Source organism: Aythya fuligula, chromosome 1, assembly GCF_009819795.1.
Source record: "Aythya fuligula isolate bAytFul2 chromosome 1, bAytFul2.pri, whole genome shotgun sequence".
NCBI lineage: Eukaryota > Metazoa > Chordata > Aves > Anseriformes > Anatidae > Aythya > Aythya fuligula.
Window position 1 is genome coordinate 43,559,042 of NC_045559.1, and position 24,123 is coordinate 43,583,164.

Genomic DNA, 24,123 nt, shown 5'->3' on the forward strand with positions numbered 1-24,123 from the left:
ATTTAAAACAAAAAACAAACAAACAAACAAAAAAACAACAACAACAATTAAAAAAAAAAACAGAGTAGAAAGTGAGGTTTAAGAAAAGAAGAGGAAGGAGGAAAAGAAAAATAAAAGGGGAAAAAAGGAAAGGCAAGAAGTGGAAAAAAATCATCTGCTAAATAAAGCAAGAGGTTGTGAGGTGGACTTTGTACCAACAACAATCACATGCTTCTGTTTCTGTAATGTCTGGGTAAGATCATGATTTTTCAATAATGATGCTTCACCATGTTCTGCCTCTTGTACCTTTGAAAATGCATCTGACAGCATCTCAGGAGAAATGGTTTGCAAAAGTGAGAGTAATGAAATATTCGCCTGCTAAAGCTACAAAGGCAGTCTCCTGAGATGTGTAAATGGAAAATGATTCCTATAAAAGCAAGGAGCTTGAAGAGTATTTGCTTCTTTATTGTTATTGTTTAATTTTTTTATTTTTGGGGGATTCAGCAACATCTGAACCGTATTCTGCCCTGAATAGACTATCCATGATGAAAGAATGTGAAATATGTAAGTTGTCAGCAAAAACTAGCCTGCAGAGAGATGACAGATCATGGGTGCATTTTAATGCTCTTGTCAGGTCTCTATTGCTTACCACAAGACAGCAAACAGCAGTCATATGAATCAAAGACTCCAAACAGTGAAGTGAAGATCTGTAATTTTGAACTGTATTTTGGTAAGGGAACCTCTTTCTTAAGTTTCCACTGATGTCTGTCTGTGGTTGTATGGACTTGTGGGAGCTGCACATTCAGAAGTTCCTGATACTTTCAGCACCCAACCTGTCATGAAGATTCACGCAAATTAGTAAATGTAACTTAAAAGCTGAGCATAGAATCATAGAATCATAGAATATCCTGAGTTGGAAGGGACCCTTAAGGATCATCAAGTCCAACTCTTGACACCGCACAGGTCTACCCAAAAGTTCAGACCATGTGACTAAGTGCACAGTCCAATCTCTTCTTAAATTCAGACAGGCTCGGTGCAGTGACCACTTCCCTGGGGAGCCTGTTCCAGTGTGCAACCACCCTCTCTGTGAAGAACCCCCTCCTGACGTCAAGCCTAAATTTCCCCTGCCTCAGCTTAACCCCGTTCCCACGGGTCCTGTCACTGGTGTTAATGGAGAAAAGGTCTCCTGCCTCTCGACACCCCCTTACGAGGAAGTTGTAGACTGTGATGAGGTCTCCCCTCAGCCTCCTCTTCTCCAGGCTGAACAGGCCCAGTGATCTCAGCCGTTCTTTGTACGTCTTCCCCTCCAGGCCTTTCACCATCTTCGTAGCCCTCCTCTGGACACTCTCCAACAGTTTCATGTCCTTTTTATACTGTGGTGCCCAGAACTGCACACAGTACTCGAGGTGAGGCCGCACCAGCGCAGAGTAGAGCGGGACAATCACCTCCCTTGACCTACTAGCGATGCCGTGCTTGATGCATCCCAGGACACGGTTGGCCCTCCTGGCTGCCAGGGCACACTGCTGGCTCATATTCAACTTGCTGTCTACCACGACTCCCAGATCCCTCTCTTCTAGGCTGCTCTCCAGCGTCTCATCGCCCAGTCTGTACGTGCAGCCAGGGTTTCCCCGTCCCAGGTGCAGGACCCGGCACTTGCTCTTATTGAACTTCATGCGGTTGGTGATCGCCCAGCTCTCCAACCTATCCAGATCCCTCTGCAAGGCCTTTCCACCCTCATTCGAGTCCACAACTCCTCCAAGTTTGGTGTCATCAGCAAACTTGCTCAAAATATCTTCTATTCCTACATCCAGATCGTTTATAAAAATATTGAAAAGTACCGGCCCTAAAATGGAGCCTTGAGGGACCCCACTGGTGACCGCCCGCCAGCCTGACTCAGCCCCATTTACCATAACCCTTTGGGCCCTGCCCGTTAGCCAATTGCTCACCCATCGTATGATGTTTTTATTTAGCTGTATGGTGGACATTTTGTCCAGTAGGATCCTATGGGAAACCGTGTCAAAAGCCTTGCTGAAGTCCAAAAAAATCACATCAGCTGGTTTCCCTTGGTCCACCATACGGGTGATCTTATCATAAAAGGAAATCAGGTTAGTTAGGCAAGACCTACCCTTCACAAACCCATGCTGGCTGGGACCAATGACTGCTTTGTCCCCCAGGTGCGCCTCAATAAGTTCGAGAACCATCTTCTCCATGATTTTACCAGGCACTGACGTGAGACTGACAGGCCTGTAATTGCTAGGGTCTTCCTTCTGACCCTTCTTGAAAATCAGCACAACATTTGCCAGCTTCCAGTCTACCGGGACCTCTCCAAATTCCCAGGATCGTTGAAAAATAATTGAGAGAGGTTCCGCGATGATGTCCGCCAGCTCTTTCAGCACCCCATATTGTATTGGATTTGAGCATCACACTTAGGAAGTTTAGGTATGCAGAACTAAGAGATGGCAATCAGGAAATTGTGCAGATCCAAACTGCCCCAACACAAGTCAGTCTCAGAGCTGAAAATGTAATGAATGATTAGCTGGATCAACATCAACTTACCCAAGTCAGAAAACCATTGCAAGTGCTATGTCTTGGAAAATGCACTTTTCCTGGTCCAGGACTCGGGCTGAAATATCTACACAGTACTCCACTACCAAATGGATTTATAGGGATGCACTGGCTTGAAGATCTCATAACTCCATCCCATCACACAGTGTAAACCTGTGAAACATTTAATAATAATAAAAAAGAGCTTAAGGAAACTTAAGTATGTGTCCAAGACACAAATTATTACACATATGAGCCATTTACCTTTGTAAGGTAAAACAGAACAGATAGCTTACATTTGTCAGTTGACAAAGCTGTATCCTGCTGTGCCTAGAACAGTGGCTAATTCTTATGATGAAATTAAAATATGTCCTGTCACTCTAGAAATAAAGTCCATTAAGGGTCAGCTTCGTGGTTCCGTTTGGCTGCTTGCTCTTCTGTGGTGAATATTAGAATATTGTTTGACTCTACTGAACTGTACATTTCACTTTAAATGTCATCACTGCATTTTTGAGCTTTCAGCTATCTGGGTAAAATGGTCCCAGGCAGAAGCACTGATTTTGAGAGCTGCCTTTAGCTGCATTGTCGCTCTTTTCACAAGGATCACCTGCTAATTCTTTCATGAGTAGTGGAAATTCTGTCATCCTGTCTTTATCTGACAAAGTTTGGTCTGTGATTGAATTGTCAGAACTCCTTGGTTTTCTACTCTTAAAAAAGGACAATATTGTCAGAACTCCTTGGTTTTCTACTCTTAAAAAAGGACAATATTTCACTGAGTTTGATGTCTTGTATTAGTTAATACCACAGAACATTTTTGTTTGGCAGGAATGCCTGATATGATAAACTGAATATCAAAACAGAGATTGTTCAGTTGATTTAATGCCAGTTGCTGCTGTATCTTTGCACAAGATCTCGTTTTTCTTCTCCTGTGCTGCTGATTGGAGTAATTCAGATTTACAGCAACAAAAGACTGACTCAATTGAGCCTGGTACTCACAGGAAGGGGATGGTCAGTCCTTTAGAGAAAGAATGCAAAATCAGAAGTTGAGAGGGAAGACTTCTTAATCTTTGATTAAGTAAAATACAAGTTAAATGGCTGAATAATATTCACTTCAAACTGTGTATGAGTTGGGAAAGGGTTAAGAGGAAGAAGCTTTTCTTCATTGAGCTACGTGTTTGATATATGATATATTTAGCTTCATATTCTGGCATGTGGCAACATAGATCAACGGGAAAACGGGGCCACCACCCAAGCTCCTTCTAATATGATGCAATCTCAATTACAGCTTCTGTTATCCTTGTCTGTACTTTTCCTCAAACTAGATTGGTAGCTTCTGATGAGAACAGTCAGTGCTTTGCACCTGTACTATAATTCCACTCTAATCTATGTTAGCAGCTATGAACTCCAAGGACAGACCTAAACTTGTGATAACCCATGGAAAAGGCAATATAATTAGGATTTCTACTTATCAGTATTTGTTCTGGATCAGGAGCATGCTGTGTTATCATGTTATCAGGTTCATGCAACACGTGACCCACATATTTGCTGTTTTACAGGCTTGTTATTTATCAGGAGATAACTTCAGTCCCAAAGAGTAAGGTTTTTTTTCCCATGTTCTTGTGTAGTCAATGAGAAAAAAAAAAAAGCTTAGTTCTGTAAGTCAACATAGCTGCTTTACAGCTATGTTTCTCATCATTAACATTGCTTTATTCCAAATATAAATAGTAGAAATATTGTCAACAACTGTTTAAAATATAGAAAAAAAAAATAATTTAATGTCCTAGCTCTTCTCTATTAAAAAAAAAAAAAAAAAATTTGAAAAATAAAGAAGACATCCTTATACTAGGCAGACTAGACTTATGGCAAACTGGATTAAATAAACACAGACAGTACTGTAGCATTTTCTTTAATGTCTGTAATCAAATTTTTGACTCAAACTTCTAACAACACTGAAAAGAAAAAAAAAAAGAAATGGAAACATCTCTATTTTCTTTTTTTTGATATGATTTTCTAAATGCCTTTAAAGATGGGTTAAAAGATGCTAAAGCCCTAGACAATCAAAATAATTTAGGAATGAGCCTTGATAACACTGAAGAACTTGAAAACAATGCTGTTTGAGTGTTTTCTACATTTATTCATTTGGCTAAATATGGCCACTGCTGCAAGGTAGATTGTCTTATACAAATTCTGTATTACAAATTCTGTATTTTAAGGAAACAATATTGACAACCTTAGTTATTCAAAAACGTAAGCATGTCCACTGAAACAAAACAAAAAACCCCCACTGTTTTAAAGTAATTGAGAAATAAATATATAAATGTATCTGTTGTTCTTTTTATTCATATGACTTTTTAGAGTGTTTTTTTTTTTTTTTTTTTTTTAACATCCTTTCTTCACATTTCCCAATTATGCATTGATAGAGATGCAGTCTCTGTTATTTTAATGGAACCTCAGATTATTTTGCAGTCTCAAAGTTCTCAATTCTGGAGAAAATAAAAAAAATAATGTAAAATTGTGGGGTTGATAAATTGATCATAGCAATCATTATTAAGTGACATTGAAAATACAGATAATTGCAGCAAAGATGAAAAACTGATTTAAAGAGACACTCAAAATACTTTATTCTGAAAAAAAAAAAAAGACAATTGTATCAAAATGCATGCTTCTTCACAAAATAGTGGCTAGAAAACTGGTTGTCTTTTGGACAGAAAAAAACCTGAAAGATGAGCTGGCAATCTGTCTACTTTGTCTTCAGATTTACTGAGGCTGTTAGTGCCAATTTTCACAGTAATAGTTTGAGTTACTGGTGGTAGCTGATACTTTTGTGTATTTTTTTGGTTCTTCTGGGTTCTCTGAAATTTCCATTCCATATATTCTATTTTCTCCTCTCCAAGTGGTCAAGTGGAAATAGTGATTTGCATTTAAGGAAAAATGAAATTAGACTACAAGCCAGTGAAAAGGCCCAAAAAATGAACTTGGCAAAGGTATTGGAGATAGCTGGTGCCTCATCCTGAACACAGTTGCACTTTTACAGCATGAGCTTGCTAGACAAAGGGACTTTGAGATATCCAGGCTGAGCAATCACTGCCATTTTTTTCAGGAGTTTTGCACCTTGTGTAAAAGAGAAATCATTGAAATGAGAAAATTCCTTTCACTCCGACCAATAAGATAGGACTGGAAAAATATTCTGTAGAGAGTAATCTTATACAGGTTGACAAAGCTTGAGGAACAACGCTGTGGGTGTTTTTGTTCTTCTGGTTTCCGTTCCACTCTTCGTATGTCTGTGAATATTCCAGAAGACTGAGAGGATCACTCAGAGTAGGTTTAGATCAGGAAGTCAGTGCTGATTATCTGTTTCAAATACACCCTATAAAATCTGGTTGTTTATTATCCAGCAAAACAGAGGGCATAACAAAGCACCAAAGAATCAGGAACCAACAATAGCTTTTCACTAAATTACGTTATACAGTTATTTGGTGAGACAATTTAAGCTGGTATTTCTAATCTCACGCAGATTGTAAAAACACTCACATAGAATTGTCATGATGTTTTGCAACTATGCAATATATGCATAGATACTACGATTATTAACAATAAATGAATCAACAGTATTTATTTATTCAGACAAATAAATGCAGGACCTTGCTACCTGAATGTTAAATGTCTTTGTGCTTCTGAAGACAGAATATGTGAAGAACTTCAGGTTTGTATTCAGTGAGTCAAGGGAAGACTTCCATCACCTGTTAATGCTTTACAAAGATGCTACCAATGTACACCTCAGAACTGACTTTTTAGACTGACTTACACATAGTGAACATATTTAATGCTGGGGTGTTTTTGACCTTTCTGACAAGCTAATAACAATAATTGATGCCCAGATACCACAGAATAATAGAATAATCCATCAAGGAATTCAGATCCAGTTTTTTAGCAGTGTATTCCTTAGAAATTAATTAAACCTGGAATCTTAAGACAGAATAAGTAGTTCTAGATGTTCTTTAAAGTTTTTGAGATAAATATTCTGGTTTATCCTAGGGGGTGTCAGGAGAGGCTATCTTTCATCTTTTCCTGGTTTTTAATCTCTTGCTCTGCTTCTCCATGTCACCACATTCTTTCATGGGAAGGCAGTCATTTACGTTGCCTTTGTTATGCTCCCATTACTTCTAGTTCTGTTGTAAGACTGTATTTCTAATTAAAGCTTTTGCTTTATGCTACAGTCACCTATAGAAGTCAAAAAGGGCTTTTTATTTTATTTATTTATTTTTTTCTCATTCCATGCATAATTTGACTTCTAGGTTTCTAAACTATGTCCCTTCATGACTAATCTTTGAAGTATGAGACCTGCCTCATGGTTGAAGCTGGAGACAGAGGAAGCAGTGTCCTTAAGAGAGATGAAAGATTTTTTGAAGCATCTGGCTAGTTTGTTTCACTTGTAAGCTCCTGATCTGGTGGATTGGACATTAGGAAATAATTTTCCCTTGGATTAAATTGGCTGGGTTCTTGGGGGTTTTATCTTCATTCTGCAGCCAGTGTACTATGACTGGATGGGCATTGGTGTCTTACCTTTCTTATTTCCTGGGCCTACAGAAGTCTTTGCTTTTGTTTGTGGCAGGCCCATCAAATTCTGTGCTTTACATATAAGACTCACTAGTCTACTTTTTCTTCTCTCCACTCTCATGATGTTCTATAGTATCAGAAATTCTCATGTTCACAGCACAGTGCAACAGCTCGTCTTTGTCTCTCTTACCCAATGAATCAGATTCTATTGATCAGTCTGCCACGGAACTTCGTCGGAGGTATAAAGCCCTGAGTTACAAGGGAAAGTGTTGTGTTCAACTGGTACTGAGGATGACTTGCTTCACTCCAACTGCAGCCCTCCCTTGTGCTCCACGACACCAGAAGATCAAGGGATGCTCCTGTCATGGGACTTGACACAGAGAGACTGCACACACACCTAGCAATTAAGGAGCTGAGAAGTCAACAACTAATTTATAACTGCTTCTGACTGGGAACTCCCTATGGCACTGTGAAGGCAAGGGACAAGGGAAAAAGTAAAAAGAGATGCTGCTCTAACTGATGTTGTTATAGCTGATCAGACCTTTTGTTTTTTAAAGAACATTTTAAAGCTGCTATGAAAACCAAACAAATAAACAACTAGACAGACAACCAGAAAGACCTTAATGCTATTACATGCTTCCTGTGTGACCAGCAAGGTAAAATCCTCAGTTCCCCTTGCATTATCCACATTAGCTAACTGTTTCTCTTAGACAGGCTAAGAAGAGTATAAAAATACAATGATCTTGTTTTACTAAAGTTAATGACAAAACCTCTATTAACTTACACAGGTTAAGTTTCAAGCACTTTGTAAATAACTATACAACGGGCCAGTGATAAGCAGATGGTCTCAATAAAAAAAGCTATATTCCATTCTTTAGTGAGCCATACCAGTCCAGACCTTTACATGACCAATAACTTAGAATTACTGTATTACTAATTCCAAATGCTAGACCAGAAGTGCTGAGGTGTTCAAGGTCTACTCTTAAATGCTGGTTCATGGTTTCCCCTGATGTTAGGCATAAGAAGCATTCAAGCAATAGTTATTTAGTATTAAAAGCAAGGTCGTGTAGGAAGTCTGTGGAAATATATTTGAACTGTATTCATCACATTTCAAAAGCAGGCTTGGAAAGAAAACATAGAATTGCACCAAAAACCCTGCTACTTACATCATTGGTGATTATTTTCATATTTTGTTTTAAAATTATCTCAGGAAAGTAATAAAAATATATGGATGTATTATCTGACAGCCTCAGATTTCAGTAGAAAAACAGAAGCTGCAGTAGGTGTGCACAAACACCCCAAATTCAGACTGATAACACTTAGCACTTTATTTAAATGTGCCTGTTGGTTCCTTTTCTCTTGCACATCTGATTTGTGCCCAGACTTATCTGTAAGGCTTGTGTTTTGGGGTTTTCTGGTGTGGTAGTTTGTGGTGGTGGTGGTTTTTTTTGTTGTTGTTTGTTTGTTTGTTTGTTTTTGTCTCCCCTCTATTCTACCTGCCTTCCCTGAGACTATTCTTAGGAAAAATGCTCATGACAGCCTAAGAAAAATACCCCAGTGTCCTTTAGTAGGTGTCTTTTAATGATGTCATTTGCAATTTGGATTTTGGTCCCACCAGTCTGAGATGGGTCTGTGCTGCCTGGGAGCAACATATCAGGGGCAGACCTTGTACACTCTGGTGTGCAATGCTAGATGAGTACTAGTGGAAAAGCTTTGTGCTGAGACTATTCTGTAAATAGAAATAAAGGCTTCACTCTTGAGGACTGCAAGGCAGATATTTTTGCCTTGCACAAGAAAAGTACTGTGATGGTAAAAGCTAAAGAAATGAATTGATAGCTTATCACAGAACAAAATATACTCTTGATTTATGATCTGAGCCAGCAAAGATGTTATGGCAGTATAATGAGAGATGTAGGACAATGCAAACACGTATTAAGCAACCGTTTTCTTCTAGGTTTTAATGTACCTCCTATTTTATTTGTTCTATTTCTATTTAAAGAGTCTTTTTTTTTTTTTTTTTTTTTTTCCTTTTTTTTTTTTTTTTACAGTCCATTTTTCCCTCCCCTTCCTTCTTTCAGCTCATCACCGTGATGAAAATTTAGTGCCCTTATCAGGCAAGGTTTCGAGCAATGCTTCAGTTTTACAGCTTCAGCCTTTCCATGAGCAAACATTCACAGCAACCTTTAGCCTCTCTCCTTTCCTGAGTTCTGCTCTTGTTAGTTTTTCACAAACAGAAGTGCCACCTAGGACACTGGAGGGATGGGCAAGAAGTGAAGGAAGAGAAGGAGACGGGGAAGTGCCTGAGAAGGATAGTACAGCCTGTCCTTGAATCTACAGTGTGGAAATCTTTTTTTATCATAGCCAGAAACAACATCGATGTAGACTATCTGAAAGAAAGAGGGTTGGAAGAGAAAAAGAAGAGAGAGAACACTCACAATGGGTCTAAACTGAGCAATAATGAAGCAACTGATTTGGGGTCTGGCCCTTTGGCCTTTATTTCTCTCACTTCACCTGCTGAAGCAAGTTGGTTCAAATAAGTGTAGCAACAAGAATTATGTGATCAATGTGATGCTCATGGCTGACTCGGACTTCCCATCATCTGTTGAAAATTTGACATCAGCTGTGAAGGAAGCTTTGACAACAGTACAAGAAGAATTGACAGGTAAGGCAATGGGTATGGGTAATCCCTTTCCCACTATGATTTCTTCTTAGACTTTTTGCCATAGCTTTCTATGCAAACTGCTTCTCAGACAGGCTCCTTGGTTCTTCATTCACTGTATGTAGATCTTACAGAAATAATGGCCTCCATCTGTAAAAAAAAAAGAAGCTCTCTACAGATAGGCAGAACTATATTTGTTTTTATGGTAGCCGGGCAGACTTTTTCTGCATGTTTTTTGGTTGGGACTGGGAACATGGGAACTGCTGACATGGATCAGGTAAGACCAGAAATCCATCCAGTGCAATAACTTAGATGTCCTTGCTTTAACACCTAGCACTTATTCATCCTATTTCATAATTGCTTGATTATGACACGAAAAATTAGACCCTTTTCTCTCTTGGCCAGATTAGCATGTAGACTCAGAGAAGAATTTAATCCCTTGACCCCATATGTTGATCACATTATGTCTAAAATTGTGAAGAGTCTGCCACCCATATATTTTTCCCTCATTTAGAGTCACTGCAGATGATCTTTTATTCATTTGATACCTTACCTCTCCTTTCAGTATCACTAACCTACTGTCAATCTCTAGAATATCTTGGGACAAAGAGGTTCCAAAGAAATGATTCCCTTTCTGTCCCCTAGCTGCAGAAGTTGTGTCCAGTTTTATTGGAAAGTGATATCTCCAATAATGGCCAAGACTAAAAACAGTATGTACTGAAAATACTAACAACCAGCAGTCAGTGCTGGAGCAAACTCTTTATCTTATCCTAAGTAATGGGAGTCAGGTAGGTGGGCTTTCTGGTAACTTTTTGGAATAGAAGTCATCTTAGCATGAGACTACACAGACATGTCACAAGAGGGATACCATTTTTAGTGGTTATCTCCAGCTTTTGAGGCTTTTCACTTTTACATTGCATTTCAGGAGAAAATGTTACTGTCAATGCCACCTTCCACCACTTTAAGTCATCGCTATATGTCTCACAAGGCTGTCGCACCAGCACCTGTGAAGGTGTGGAACTCATCAAGCAAATCTATGTGAGTACCAGGCTTCTCTAGGTTGATTTCCTAAGAAGATAAGACTATCTTTCTGCGTTGATGTGTGTCTGCACGTATGCATAAGTATGTGTGCATCTGTGCTTTTATGTATGTCTTTCCATATTAACTTTTGAACCTGTTGTTCAATTTCAAACAAACTTAACAGGCAAAGTTCTCAAAGAAGATATTCCTGTACATTTTGTGAAGACGAGCAATCAAATACAGAGAGAGACCCTATTAATGCCTCCCAGAGGCTGTTAGTAGAGATCTGGTGGCAGTGCCAGATAGAGCAGCCACCTGCTTCAAGCTACTTTTTCCATCCTTAAGTTTTCACCTCCATTGTATCTGCACAGCTCTTTGTGGGGCCATTTAACTAAAGTAATCGATTAAAAAAACAAACAAACAACAATAGCAACAACAAAAACCACAATCCAAACACTCAAACGGCCCAAGTGGAACACTTGGTGCCCATTTCCAACTGGATCAGTTCCCTGATGTGGTTCTCCATCAAGTTACACAAATATTTGTGCCAGCATAAAGGAGAGAGCTGTGTGACAGCTGGAGCATGCAGGCAGAGTGACTATTAGCCTGGCACCAATACCAACAAAACACATGTAACTGTGTCCAGAGGGCAAAGATGAACTGCATGCTTGCTTCTCACTAGAAACCAGAGATATTGGTTGGGAGAAAATGTATGAATACCCTAATGGTGGGAAAAGCTTCAGTTAGAACTGGTGCCTTACATGATAGTCAAGAAACCGTGTTTCAGTGGATTTTCTCATGTCAAATATCTCTCAGTTATATATAAATGTCACCTCTCAGTGAGGCTTTATCAATCCAACTTGAATTCTCACATTTAACAATATATAATCAAATGCTGTAGTCTTTGCTAAGACAAAGTCCCTCACGACACACAAAACTACTGGTTATTCAAAGATATATATATATATATTTAATACAAACTTCATATGTACATAAAACTAATCTTCTTTTCTGACACACGGTATCATGTAATTCCAATCCCTCTGTCTGCTGCAAGTGTGAGCACTGCCTTGGCTTCTAATTCCTTATACACATTTGCAACAATTATGACATTTTAATCCTAACTTGCTCTCTCTCTCTCTCTCAATGAAGGTCATACTCTCAAAGGCACTATTCTGTCCCCTGCCTTTTCTTGGCTCTCTGTGAATCCTCCTTCCTTCACTCTAGGTTTGTTCTCTTAACCTTCCTATGTCTTCTTTTCTACTCTGTCCTTGCTTTTGCAGGGTAAATTCTGGGAATCCTTATTAAATCTTAAAGTTCTCTTTAATCTTCTATCCACTTCTCTGCCAGTCCCCTACACTGTCCCCACTACCGACCCTTTCTGATCTCTTGCAGGATAATGGCACTCTTGGCTGTGCTGTCATAGGACCTGCTTGCACTTATGCCACCTACCAAATGGTCTCGTAAGTACCATCCCCTCTCTCCAGTACTGTGATGTGAAAGCTATCAACTGTTGAACAAATTTATCTTGTGCACAAGACAGCAGAGACGTTGGGGTTTAGGATATGTGAGACACTTTGATGCATACAGTCAAGGCAGTAAGACTGTTATACACAGCCACTGTGTTTGGCAGGGAGAAGAAAATCCCTTCCCAGAGCCTGTTGATGCAATCTCATTTCTAGAAGGTAAATGTTCCTAATTGCTGACAGTTGGTTCATTATTAAAGGGTTCAAATGATATAACTTGTCAACAACTGCAGCATGAAAGGGAGATATTAGCTTGCGGCACATAGACATTACAGCAACAGGAGTCTGGGTGGGTTTTCAGTTGCAGAGAGGGGCTTGAGTTTCATGTGTCAAAAGAAGGTCCAAAAACCCCAACTATCTTCTGTGAACAGTATTTAGATAGGGAGCAGCCAGTTTCATCCCAACTCTTGTCTAAAACATTCCTGAAGTCTCTCTGCTAGTGTATTATACATGGATCTGTGTAATTCTGTATAACACAACACAACACAACATAACATAACATAATTATATATGTGTATTATATATTAAATACGTATTATATACTGCATATATTGTATTACATTGTATTATATATTAATATAATGTTATATTATACGTTAATATGTTAATTTTCACATATTAGGAAAAGCACGAGCTGAATTTGTGTAGCCATAGCATAATACATTTAAAAAACAGACAAACGGAAAAAAAAAAAGTCAGACAGAACACTGGAACAGGTTACCCAGTGGGGTTGTGGAGTCTCCTTCTCTGGAAACATTCAAAACCCGCCTGGAGGCGTTCCTGTGTGACCTGATCTAGGTGTTCCTGCTCGAGCAGTGGGATTGGACTTGATGTTCTTTCAAGGTCCTTTCCAATCCCAAACATTCCGTGATTCTGTGTATCATCAGTCACGATGTACCAATCAATATCATTGCCCATGTGAACCACTCTCCCCTCTTTAAACTTTGGTAGCCTTTTGGTTTCACTGAGAAATACTCACAAGATTGGGATGCTTTTACCTCAAGCTTTATCAGCTTTTAACTTTATACTTTTCCTTGGGCGGGATGACCAGAAGTTAGATCAATACTACCAGTGAAAGAACGTTATTGATTTATAGAAGAATCAAAATAATAATGTCTTTCTTAAGTACAGGACCATGATAAAATATTATGCAACATGCCCCATTTTATTCATTGTGCCTACTAACTTTAAGTGTTTTATATTTTATTTATTTACTTTAATCTGCTGGATATAGAGCTGCCCAGAATAATGCCAAAGTCTTTTTCTTGGACTCTGGCACAGTTAAACCGGTATACAGTAAAAAGTATGAGTAGTGGAAATTTATGCAAGTAGTGAAGTGCACTAACAATAAGGCAGCCAGCTTTGCCCACTGTGCAATGGATTTGCAAATCAGAACACATGCTTTACTTTACAGCACTTTAAGTCAGCCAGAAAAATGCCCATTTCATTAGTGAAATCTCCCTCACATTACTTATTCTATCATTTATGTCTGCATTATTGTCTATCATTTCTGTTGCAACAACTATAAACCCTGTAATTAAGTAAGCGGCCCTTACCTGGAAAATAAAGTTTTGTCATAATAATGCCAACAATGATGGTGCTTTTCACAGGCAATATTGCCTGTCACAAAAAACACTTCACATAAAGAAATGAGAATATTTTGAGTCTAGTCTGATAAGATTGCAACATCTAGGAAGATACTTCTATCCAAATAATTCTGTGATTCTGTGATTCTGTGTGAAATGTTTGTCTGCCTGGACAAAAAATACCAGTGTTTTGCATATTTGCTGCTAGCTGAGGGTTGCCTTATTTGGTCTCCCTGAGTGCTGCTGGTCCTAACTCCAACTCCTAAAATAAAGTGAAAATAAAATACTTTTCATTTGATTTGTAAGAGTAAAGTTATTTTTATTGCAGAAAAGCCCTCACCCTCCAGCATTACAGCAATAAAGAGATAAAATCCATGCCATATTAAAAATTATATCGGTGGGCAGAAAGCTACCTGGCACTGATCACAGATCAGAGAATAAACAAAATGGCCTTGTTCATCCAAAACTGACTTCACAACATTACCAAGACTTTTGGGCTTCTTTATATGTCCTGAGCATGCAGCTCAGATTTGTAAATACATTTTGTGATCAGTCTATAGGTGTGACTACAGGCACCAAAGATTTGATTGCCACATGTAGGTTGGCAAAAAAATTACTTGAGAAACTGCTAAAAGTATACAGCTTCTTGTATCAACGAGGTGACACAATAAGTGGGGAGTTTTCCTTGAAATAACTCCTATGCCCCTTTTCTGTGTTTTGTTTTTCTAGCCTAGCCCTTAGAATAGGTCATATAGATGATCTCATAGCTGCTGGGTAGATTGCTGAAAATAAACATATCCTTTACAAAACAGCTCCTGAGACAGACAACACCTCGTCCTTGACATGAGCCTGGCAGCAGAATTGGATAGGTCCTTGAGCCCTTGGAGTCCCATCATAGCCCTTGAGCTGAAATGGTGCCTGGTACCCAAAGGGGCTGGATGAAGAATGTCTGTGTTGTGCAGGGAATTAGGGACAGTGGGAGAAGCTGTGTGGTTCCATTCAACAGGGCTCTGCAGTGCCGATACCTTGAAATCTGCTTGTGTTCTTTAGGAGCTTTCTGTTTTAGGTTAAGCTAATGCAGGATGCAAGAGGAGAGGGAGTTGGGGATAGAAATCACGTGGCAGATGCCTTGATGCAACAGCAATACATTCAGACCTGTCCTCTTGTCTCTCCCCTCAGAGTTGAAACAATACTGAGCCTGCCTCTGATCTCTGTAGGGAGTTTTGGGCTGTCCTGTGACTTCAAAGAAAACCTAACCCGCCTTCTGACTCCAGCCAGGAAAGTGAATGACTTCTTCTATTCTTTTTGGAATGAATTTGAGCTGCCATTCAAAGCCAATGCCTGGGAATCTACCTACATTTACAAGCAGAATGAGAACTCTGAGGAATGCCTCTGGTAAGATCCAGATCCAACTCTGTCCCAGCTTTTAACTTGATAAATTCCATCTCTGTCCTCAGGCATGGTTCTTACAGGCTGTCATTGAAGTCCTATGTGCTGAGAGGTGCCTTAATGATATCAGGGAATGAGAGAAGGAAAAGATGAATTACATCTTGGAGCTGACTGCATGTCTGAATATTGCACTCTATCTACTTTTAAGTATTCTCAAACTTCTTCTCTTCCTGTGGACAGTGTAGCCCCAAAGTTGTCCTTGCTGCAAAAACATGTTTACTCCATTCTTGCTGTAAATATTGTGACATGAGAGTCTCCATCAGGGTCTCCATAGATGCCTTTTTAGGTCAGGGGTTTTATAATGTTATGTTTCTCTACATTAATTGCTTCAATCTGTGAGCACTATTGTTTCTCTGAAACATTTCCAAAGTTCAAAGTGTATCTTTGTTTGAACAGCATGACCCCCAGTAACTGCAGAGCTGAAGCTATGCTCTCACCAGTTTTGGAGCATAGGAGACAGATTTTCCTTTGTGACCTGAAACATCAGCCTGTGATGTTTCTTGAGAATGCTGGGTTTTCTTCTTGCCTGATACCAAATGCCATTTTAATCAAGTAGATGTTTTCATATACTGACACTTATCACTACTCTTCCTTTATGGACTCTTATTTGATTTTCAGTTCATGCAGATTATTATTTTTCCAGTTTTAGGACATAAAATTCTGACTTTTTTTTTTTTTTTTTTTTTTTTTCAATCAGCTATGTTATACTTAGCTTGCTTGTTTCTCCTACCAATTTTATAAATGTAGTTTGAAGGCTGACAAGAATTCATGGAACTAGCTGTTATATTTCCAAGTCATAACCTGAGGAAGTTACAAATTTTTAAGGAAAATTTACAAATGTATTGGCTTCAGAGTGATAAATACCTTACTTACAGAGTATCTTGTATGGAGAATTAATATATATATATACATTTTTGTTTTCTGAATTAAAGGATCTAAAAACTGATCCCAATTCACTGTTTTGTGAATATTTAGGACTTTTTATTGTTTCCTCCTTTTTACTTTTTAATGGACAGCAACTTGATAACATGATGTAATTGCTAAAATACTTCTCTTTCATACTTTGAAACATGAATGTACTTCACTCATTTGCTACCACAATCCCTATATCTCCATGTCGGTAGCTATAATTGCTGATGTACTACACATAGTTCAATTAAATCCCCTTAGTCCCACAGGTTTAATACCTTTCATGCAAGTTAATGTATATAAGTTGTTGTTTTCCAAGTGTTTCTTACCTGGTCTTCATTAATGCTTCTGTTCATGACCTTATGTAAAAAATTAAGAAATCTTCAAGCTCCTTTTCTTAAATGCTGAATTAACAAAAATTTTAAAATTAATTTTGTATTTCTGCCCATTTTCTTTTCTTTTTTTTTTTTTCACTCTAATACAGCTGTAAAATGCGTCTCATTCTGCTTTAATAGAAACTGTCAGCTTGCTTTTTTGATTGTCTAATTTAAAAAATCCATTTTTGCTAAAACATAAATTATACTGCATGGGCTAATTGTCCCTTGTGGGTATAAAAGCACGTGAATGCCTACAGTGATGGGAAAATCAAATCATGTCTCAACTAACCACATGTTCCTACAAATGAATGATTAAGGATTCTATTCCTGAAAACAGTGGGGAGCAAAAGATATTAGTAGTTTATAGGACAGGGATCTCAGTGTTGCTAAATCAAAAGTTAAACAGTTTGAAAACACAGAAATTTCTTCTTTTTTCCCTCTGCATCAACTTTATTTTAGACAGAATATCTCTTCTCAGACACAACGGGTTGAAGCAAGAACAGGATTTTCTCTGTTATTGTTGCAGATAAAAATGCTCCATTCTGCCTTACAAACAATCGTGTACTGTAAACAGCCTGTCTAGCATTTTGACTTATTTAGGAGAACAGGCATAACGCACATGTTGGGAGTTGGCCATTATCTGACAATACCTGTGCTCCCTGCCTTCTATCAGGTACATGAATGCGCTAGACGCTGGAGTCACACACTTCTCTGAAAAACTGAAGTTCAAGGACATATTGAGGACACCAGAGCAGCTGAAAAGAGTTGTGAAAGATCGAAATCGGAAAAGCAATGGTAGGGGGGTGTGTGTGAGAGTGTGAGGGTGCACCCTTCCCTGCAGGCAATTTGTTTTTTCCTTGGAAATCAGACTGACCTCTTAGCTATGTTTTAAGGATGGTCTTTCCACAGAGAAGCACACACATGCAAATGTAAGATGGCACAAATTCTTTCCCTATCCCAGAGGCCTTCTGGGATGAAATATCCCACCTAGGTATGATGTTGTCTTCCTACATGCTCTGTTTTGTGAAAGATTCAGAAATCCAGGAATCACAACTCCTCCTAAGCAAGGCCTTAGATGTTACAAGAATGCTTAGTTCTCTACCATTCCTGTGTTTGCAGCTCTGATACATATCTGGGCCTTGCTTGTGCCATCAAGGGGCACTTCTTCTGGAAGTGATCCATCTAAACTAGAAAAACAGATGAGTAATACCTCATCTTCTACTAAGACTAAGCACCAGGCATCAGCAGGCCAAGTGAGTACAAGAGTGATAAGTAAACCAATCAAACTATTACCTGAATGCCATTTGACTTAGAAAAATTCATATTCAGTAGCCTGTACTACATCAGAATTGCCACTGCTTATTTGAGTGAGATAATGGCGGTGCTCTGGTGCAATCAGACATAAGATAGACCAGGTGTTGGGGCACCTTCTACCACTTGACTTTCTCTCAAATATCCTCATCTTACTACAGACGGTCCCAGCCCAGCATGGATAACGTGCCTTAGCCCAGCACTGCTACTCTGCTTGCCTCTCAGGCACCATGGAGAAGGTGAATGTCCTCTTCTAATCTGTATCTTTCACCTGTCTGTCCCCATTCTTGCTCAATCTGTAGTGATCATCATGTGTGGTACTCCAGCTGATGTCAGCAGAGACCTAGGGACAGAGACCGTGGATAAGGACATCGTTATCATCCTGATAGATCTCTTCAAGTAAAGTATCACTTTTGCTTTTCTTTTCTCTGCACTTTGCTGAAAGATAGAGATAATGGCAATATTCCATATGGAACTGTTTTTTTGAAGAAATGCTATCACAAAATATTTTTCATCATTGCCTTTCCTCTCATCTTGCCCTTTATCTAAGTTGTTTCATGCTTAAATTGTGGCACATCCTCTACAACATCCCATTTAGTTCACATGAGATTTTTCTAAGGCAGTGACCAGAGCAAGTAGAGTTAACTTCAACCTATGGACTGAGTGCAGAAAGCTGAGAGAATCACAGAGTCCAAAGTTGGAATGGCCATGAGCTGTTCACATGAAGACTGTAAATTTTTCATACAATCTATCCAACCAGAAAATAATGTAAATATGACTTACAGTATATTTTTCTAGGATCTACTTACTCCTTTTTAAATGACTTAAAAGGGTGGTACAGTTGTATCTTCCAATGAGCAACATCTTTGTAACTACATAACTCTAACTTTTCAGAAATGTTCCTTAGTATTCAGCCTAACTATTCTGTTGTTTAATTTTATCTTTCTATTACTAATTGCCTCAGGAATTCATGATCTGGGAGAAAGCTAGTTGACCTAGCCCAAAACCATGCTCAGATTTTTCTGTTATATTTATCCTCTGGTACACCCAGATGCCTCAGACCATCTTATGTGACGCTCTCCTTAAATTTGCTACATGCCCCTCTGGTTTTCCTGAATATCTCAAACCGTGTTCATCTCTGTAAAACAGAAACAAAATACAGACTTATGTTAGATCCAGACTTGAACCATAGAAGACAGTAGGCAAGGTCCTATGTTTCCACAGGTGTCAAGACCCTCAGACAAAGTGATGAATTTAAATGTTTGTCAGATCTGAGTCCTGTTGCAGCCACAACACACACACAGTGTTTAAGCCTCCCTCAGGGGGGATGCTGTAGAATTATCCAATCTGATGGACTCTAATGAAGGTTCCTTTCCATCTAGTTAGTTCAGTCCAAAACTGAATGAAAAGCACTTAGAAATTATCCGGGATTTGTAAAAGTCATGAGATTCAGAGAAAGGCAGGGAGAGGGTTGTGTAGTCAGGATCTCACTGGATGGCTAGAGAGTAGAGCCTGTGGTCTCCAAAAGCTCTTAATACAGTACTTACTGAAATAAATAAAAGGATGATCAAGCATGAATAATTACAGAAGGCTCATACACAGTGAGTTTTTAATCAGTCTAGCTATAGAAGTGACAGATGCTGCCACTTGACACTAATATGCATTGCTAAATTCCTCTGTAATATGTGAATCCAGTGGTTGCCAGTCTGGGAAGCACTTCAGATGCCCTGTCAGGATGGTGAAACCAAAGACACCTGAAAGCTACAACCTTTCCTGCTTGTTTTAGCATAGTTTTCAAATTCACTTGTTTTCCCCTGATTTTCCTATCTCACTGAATTAAACAAATCACTAAGCTGTCCTCTGCATCTTTCCAGTTGTTTTATGCCCTCCTATTAAATGTTTTTAGTGCAACTTCTGCTGTGATCAATTCTAGCAGGAAATATCAAAATTAGAGGAACATGTAAAAGAATGCAGCAGAGGTCAGAAATATGAAAAGTAAGAAACTACAAATTCCAGTGCTGTAGGTTCCAGGAAGGAGGAAACAAACAGGACAGAAACCAAACAGTTACAGGAATAACAATAATGCACTGCAGGCTCTGTGTTTCAGATTACCGGATCTCATTGATACTACCTTTTAATGTAGGTAAGCACAGAAGCTGGCATGAGGGAATGAACAATGTGAAGGGTTCTGTCTATAATGAAATTTTATTTATGTAACTACTGTTTTAACAGTAGTTTAAAGGGGAAAGGAGAATTATTCTGTCATGGTTACCACTGCCCATATTGCTGACTCATGGGGTTTTGCACTTTGCTTTACAGGAACACATACTTCAGAAACAACACCTCAGCCCGTTACATGCAGAATGTACTTGTCCTGACTCTGCCACCAGCTAATCAGAGCTTAAGTACTGCAAAGACTGTGGACAGCAACCTGGTAACCACAGTATTTTATATCTGATTATTGCCTTCAGTTCATTCATGTTCATGCAATAGAAAATTCATGCAGAATGACATTTCATTCTGCTGCAATGATATAAAAATACGTCATAAGGCAAACATTCAGGATCTCATATTTCTGTTTTGTGAAGTTCTAGTCAAGCCTTTCATGTGTTCTTCAAGTGTCATGTTCATGGGGCTTGGGGAAGACTTGTAGATACATGACTTTCTGACTCCACTTCTGGGTGACTGTCAATCTTATGTAACTGGAAAACATCACTAAAGGAAGATCTATAGCTGTAATAAGGATGTGAGTGTGGAAAGATCAGATTTTTATTGTGTGCAGATATGCCTAAGTGGTGGCAACCATTATTGCTTGTGCCCAGGGACATTCCAGTTTTTCAAACTCTCAAAAAATGGGATTTTTTTTTCTTTAGGAAATACTTTTAAAAATAAATAAATAAAATTTTCCTGAAAAGCAGAAACTATCCAAATCCTGTAACTGTTCAGTGAAACTGATATTCCTGAAGTTTACCCAGGAACCAGACTCTGTGTGAGAGTTCCTCCCAGGATTTGTGGCTTTGAATTCCAGCTCTTCAGCAGAGATCCTAAAGCTTCTGGCTGGATTTACAGGGTTTCCAGATCTCCCAGCCTGGGCTCAAATTTTTTTGGGTACCAGCTCCATGGCAGACAGCTGGAAATTCTGGCACAGCTCCTTGCCCCTGAGCTGCGGTCATCTGGAAGCCCAGACTCACTGGCATCATATCAGATTATCTGCACAGGAAGTCTAATGCAAAGCCAGGGGCTTTGGGTCCTTCTGAGCATACCTGCCTAGAACCTACAGTGTAGGATTTCTTGAATCCTTTGCTCAATGATCAGAATGCCAATGCTTTACGTGGGCCTCATAAATTTTTCCCCAACTGCCTGTCTTCATACACCAAAAATATACTGTGTTCACCTTTATTCTTCCAAGAGACGTTGCTGATATGGCATTGCCCATCATTCAGATTCTGGCCCTCCATGCTGGAGTTTTTGCCAAATGGAGATCAACTAAGATATCATAGCTTTAAAATAGAAATATGAACTCTCAAATTGTCATTTTTTTTTTTCTTCTCTTCTAGATGGAAGATGACTTTGTTATTGGCTATTATAATGCAGTCTTGCTCTTTGGGCGTATTCTGAAGAAACTTATCTCCTCTCAGAGACCCGTGTTACCTCGCAGTCTCATCAATGAATTCCGAAATACCACATTTGAAGGTAAAAATGACCAGTCATGAGCAGGGTTCACTGAACTGAAGAAAGGAAAGAAATTTGTTTTTAAGCACTCTTAGGATAAGCCCCTGCTATTTTAAAAAAGTCCAAGACCTTCAGTGAGTTTTATTCCCACTCTCATTTTTCTTTCTTTCTTTCTTTCTTCTTCTTCTTTTTTTTTTTTTTTTAATATATTTTTTTTTCAAATATGTTATCTTTGGTACTAACAAAAGCTCTACATAATAGTCATGTGCAGAATTACCTCAGTGCATGCAACATACAAGAAGCAGAAAGTTGAAATGATAAAAATTTGTAACATTACAATTAGCAACAGCTGATTTGAGATCCAGACTTTTCTGGGCCATGGCCTTTTCATGCTGATCTGAAGTAGAAAGAACATTAAAGAATATTGTTGTCTAAGAAGAGGTGGGAGAAGTAGAAGAGACAGAATTTCCTGGACAGCAGAGTTTGAGGACAGGGACGAGGCCTGAATCTAGTGTTATTCCTTTGACAAAGAACTGAACTCTCTGTAGGTAGACTATCTGGCAAATGAAAAGGCAGCTGGAAGAGTGAAGTGTGTAGGTGGGTTTCAGAGTCTACACTTTCTCCACAGACAGCCTGGCATTCAGGTCTCATTTTCAGCTCTCCTCAGGTTGTTAAATTGAGTCAGTGTCATTTCTAAGCTTTGTACCAAAGATCTAGTCTTGACTTGAGGCCAATACTTATGAAATATGATTGATGTTCAAACAACTCTGAAGTCCATTTAGCAAAGCTTTACCTATTAGTTTCAACCTTTTCCCAATTCACAAAGCCATTGTAGGCCTGGGTACCCACGATGAAAGCGTAAGCCAGCTGGCAATGCATTGGCTCGGTCAACGTTCTTGTTCTTACAAGTTGTCTAGCACCAGAGGGCTTTTGTAGGCCACAGGCTTAAAAGTCCCAGCTGTCAGTTCACATCAGAGATCTGTACAAAAATGACTACTCAAACCTTTGTATACGTCCCACCTCCTTTCAGAGAACACATATAGAAGTTTCCCAGTTTTTCCTAAGATTTTGGGCTTATATTTTCTTTAACTGTGGTATCTCAAAACCAGCAAAAAAAAAAAAAAAAAAAAAAAAGCTTACTTATGCTAGTTATTCCTGGAGTCTGCATCCTTTTTTGAATATCAGTGAAGTCGTCTTTTCAGTTTCATTCTAAGTCTGAAAGATAAGTTGCAGGGACCTTTTTCCTTATCTCAAATTAGTCTTTCACTGTAATGAGGCATATTAGTTATAGGTTTAGTATAAAAAAAATCCTAAAAATGAAAGGTACTGAATCACCTTCACTATTCCTTGTATGGGGGCTGGCAGAGTATAGAGTTCATGCAATAATTATTTTTATGCACAGAAGGTCAACCATGAAAAAAATAGCACCAGTTTTTAAGGTGGAAAGGGGTCATTCCCAAGGAGACTTTCATGTGCTGGGTACTGGCATGACTTGTGCTCTTGTTGAAATGCCTGACTTCATGAGAACAAAGTCAAGTGAATGATGAGGGACTTAGAAGGTTCCACCCTAAAATGCTTGGAATGTGCTACACAGGCAATTTCTGAATGTGCACATTTGCTGACATTAGGAGACAAGGGGTTAAAGGGAAAAAGAACCTGGTTAAAATAATTTAGCTAGAGCCTAGCAGATAGCTCTCAAAAGAGTAAGAGGAATGAAAGTACCTCTACATTTCCTTTCTTGCTGATAGATTCAAACTGCAGAGGGAAACAGGCTATTTCCCTTCTCACCTATAAAATTGTCTTTTCAAGGGAGGTTACGCTGCCATACTTGGTATGCTGAAGAAATGTGACAAATATATCTTTTCTATGGCTAGAGGGAGACCTTCCTCTTCAATGCAGTCAGTTCAACACCGGTTACTAGATTTTGTAGAGAAAATGTGGCATGCTATTAAGGGAGAAGCAGTGCCACACTAAGCTGATATGAGTGCTAGCATGTAGATGAAGAAGAGAAAGATCATGGGCATCAGAAATCCTTTTATTTATCCCATTCTTCCTGCCACATATATGTGTTTCTGAGAATGCAAGCCTTCTTGACTAATTCCTTGTGTCCACAGGTGCACAGGGTCCTGTGACTCTAGATGCATTTGGAGATATTGATACCAATTTGACCGTGCTGTACACATCACAGTCTACAAATGAGGTACGTATGTCCATGGAGTAACTGTTCCACCTTGTATATGAAAGAAGAAACAAAATGTCCTGCACTGTTGCATAAGAATGATGAAAATAACCACAGCAGAAGTGGTGGCATGCTGAGGCATGCTGGGCATGCTGGGAGAGGGTCATGAGAGGAGTGCTGGAGTTTGACAGGACTGATGTCATCCAGTGATTCAGTAAGTGAAGTGTAGCTAGTATTTTGTGAGGTTGATGCATTTCTTTTAAAGGAAAAGAAAGTAATGAGGAGGAATATGGAAGCCAAATACATGGCTAAGTTGAAGAACACACTACTGTAACAGAAAGAGCAAGAATTACTC

At 38.9% G+C, this 24,123-nt stretch overlaps 1 protein-coding gene across 1 annotated transcript in view; it reads left to right on the forward strand.

Moving 5' to 3' along the window:
• The first annotated feature begins 9,537 nt into the window (after positions 1-9,537).
• The window catches only part of GUCY2C (guanylate cyclase 2C), a 42,862-nt gene continuing 28,276 nt past the window's right edge, over positions 9,538-24,123 (forward strand). Inside the window, exons 1-9 of the mRNA XM_032204663.1 lie at positions 9,538-9,754; positions 10,665-10,777; positions 12,155-12,222; positions 15,051-15,266; positions 17,280-17,401; positions 18,220-18,316; positions 20,237-20,351; positions 21,475-21,610; positions 23,704-23,787. Of these exons, the coding sequence (XP_032060554.1) occupies positions 9,538-9,754; positions 10,665-10,777; positions 12,155-12,222; positions 15,051-15,266; positions 17,280-17,401; positions 18,220-18,316; positions 20,237-20,351; positions 21,475-21,610; positions 23,704-23,787 (1,168 nt within the window). The remainder of the gene's footprint in view (positions 9,755-10,664; positions 10,778-12,154; positions 12,223-15,050; positions 15,267-17,279; positions 17,402-18,219; positions 18,317-20,236; positions 20,352-21,474; positions 21,611-23,703; positions 23,788-24,123) is intronic.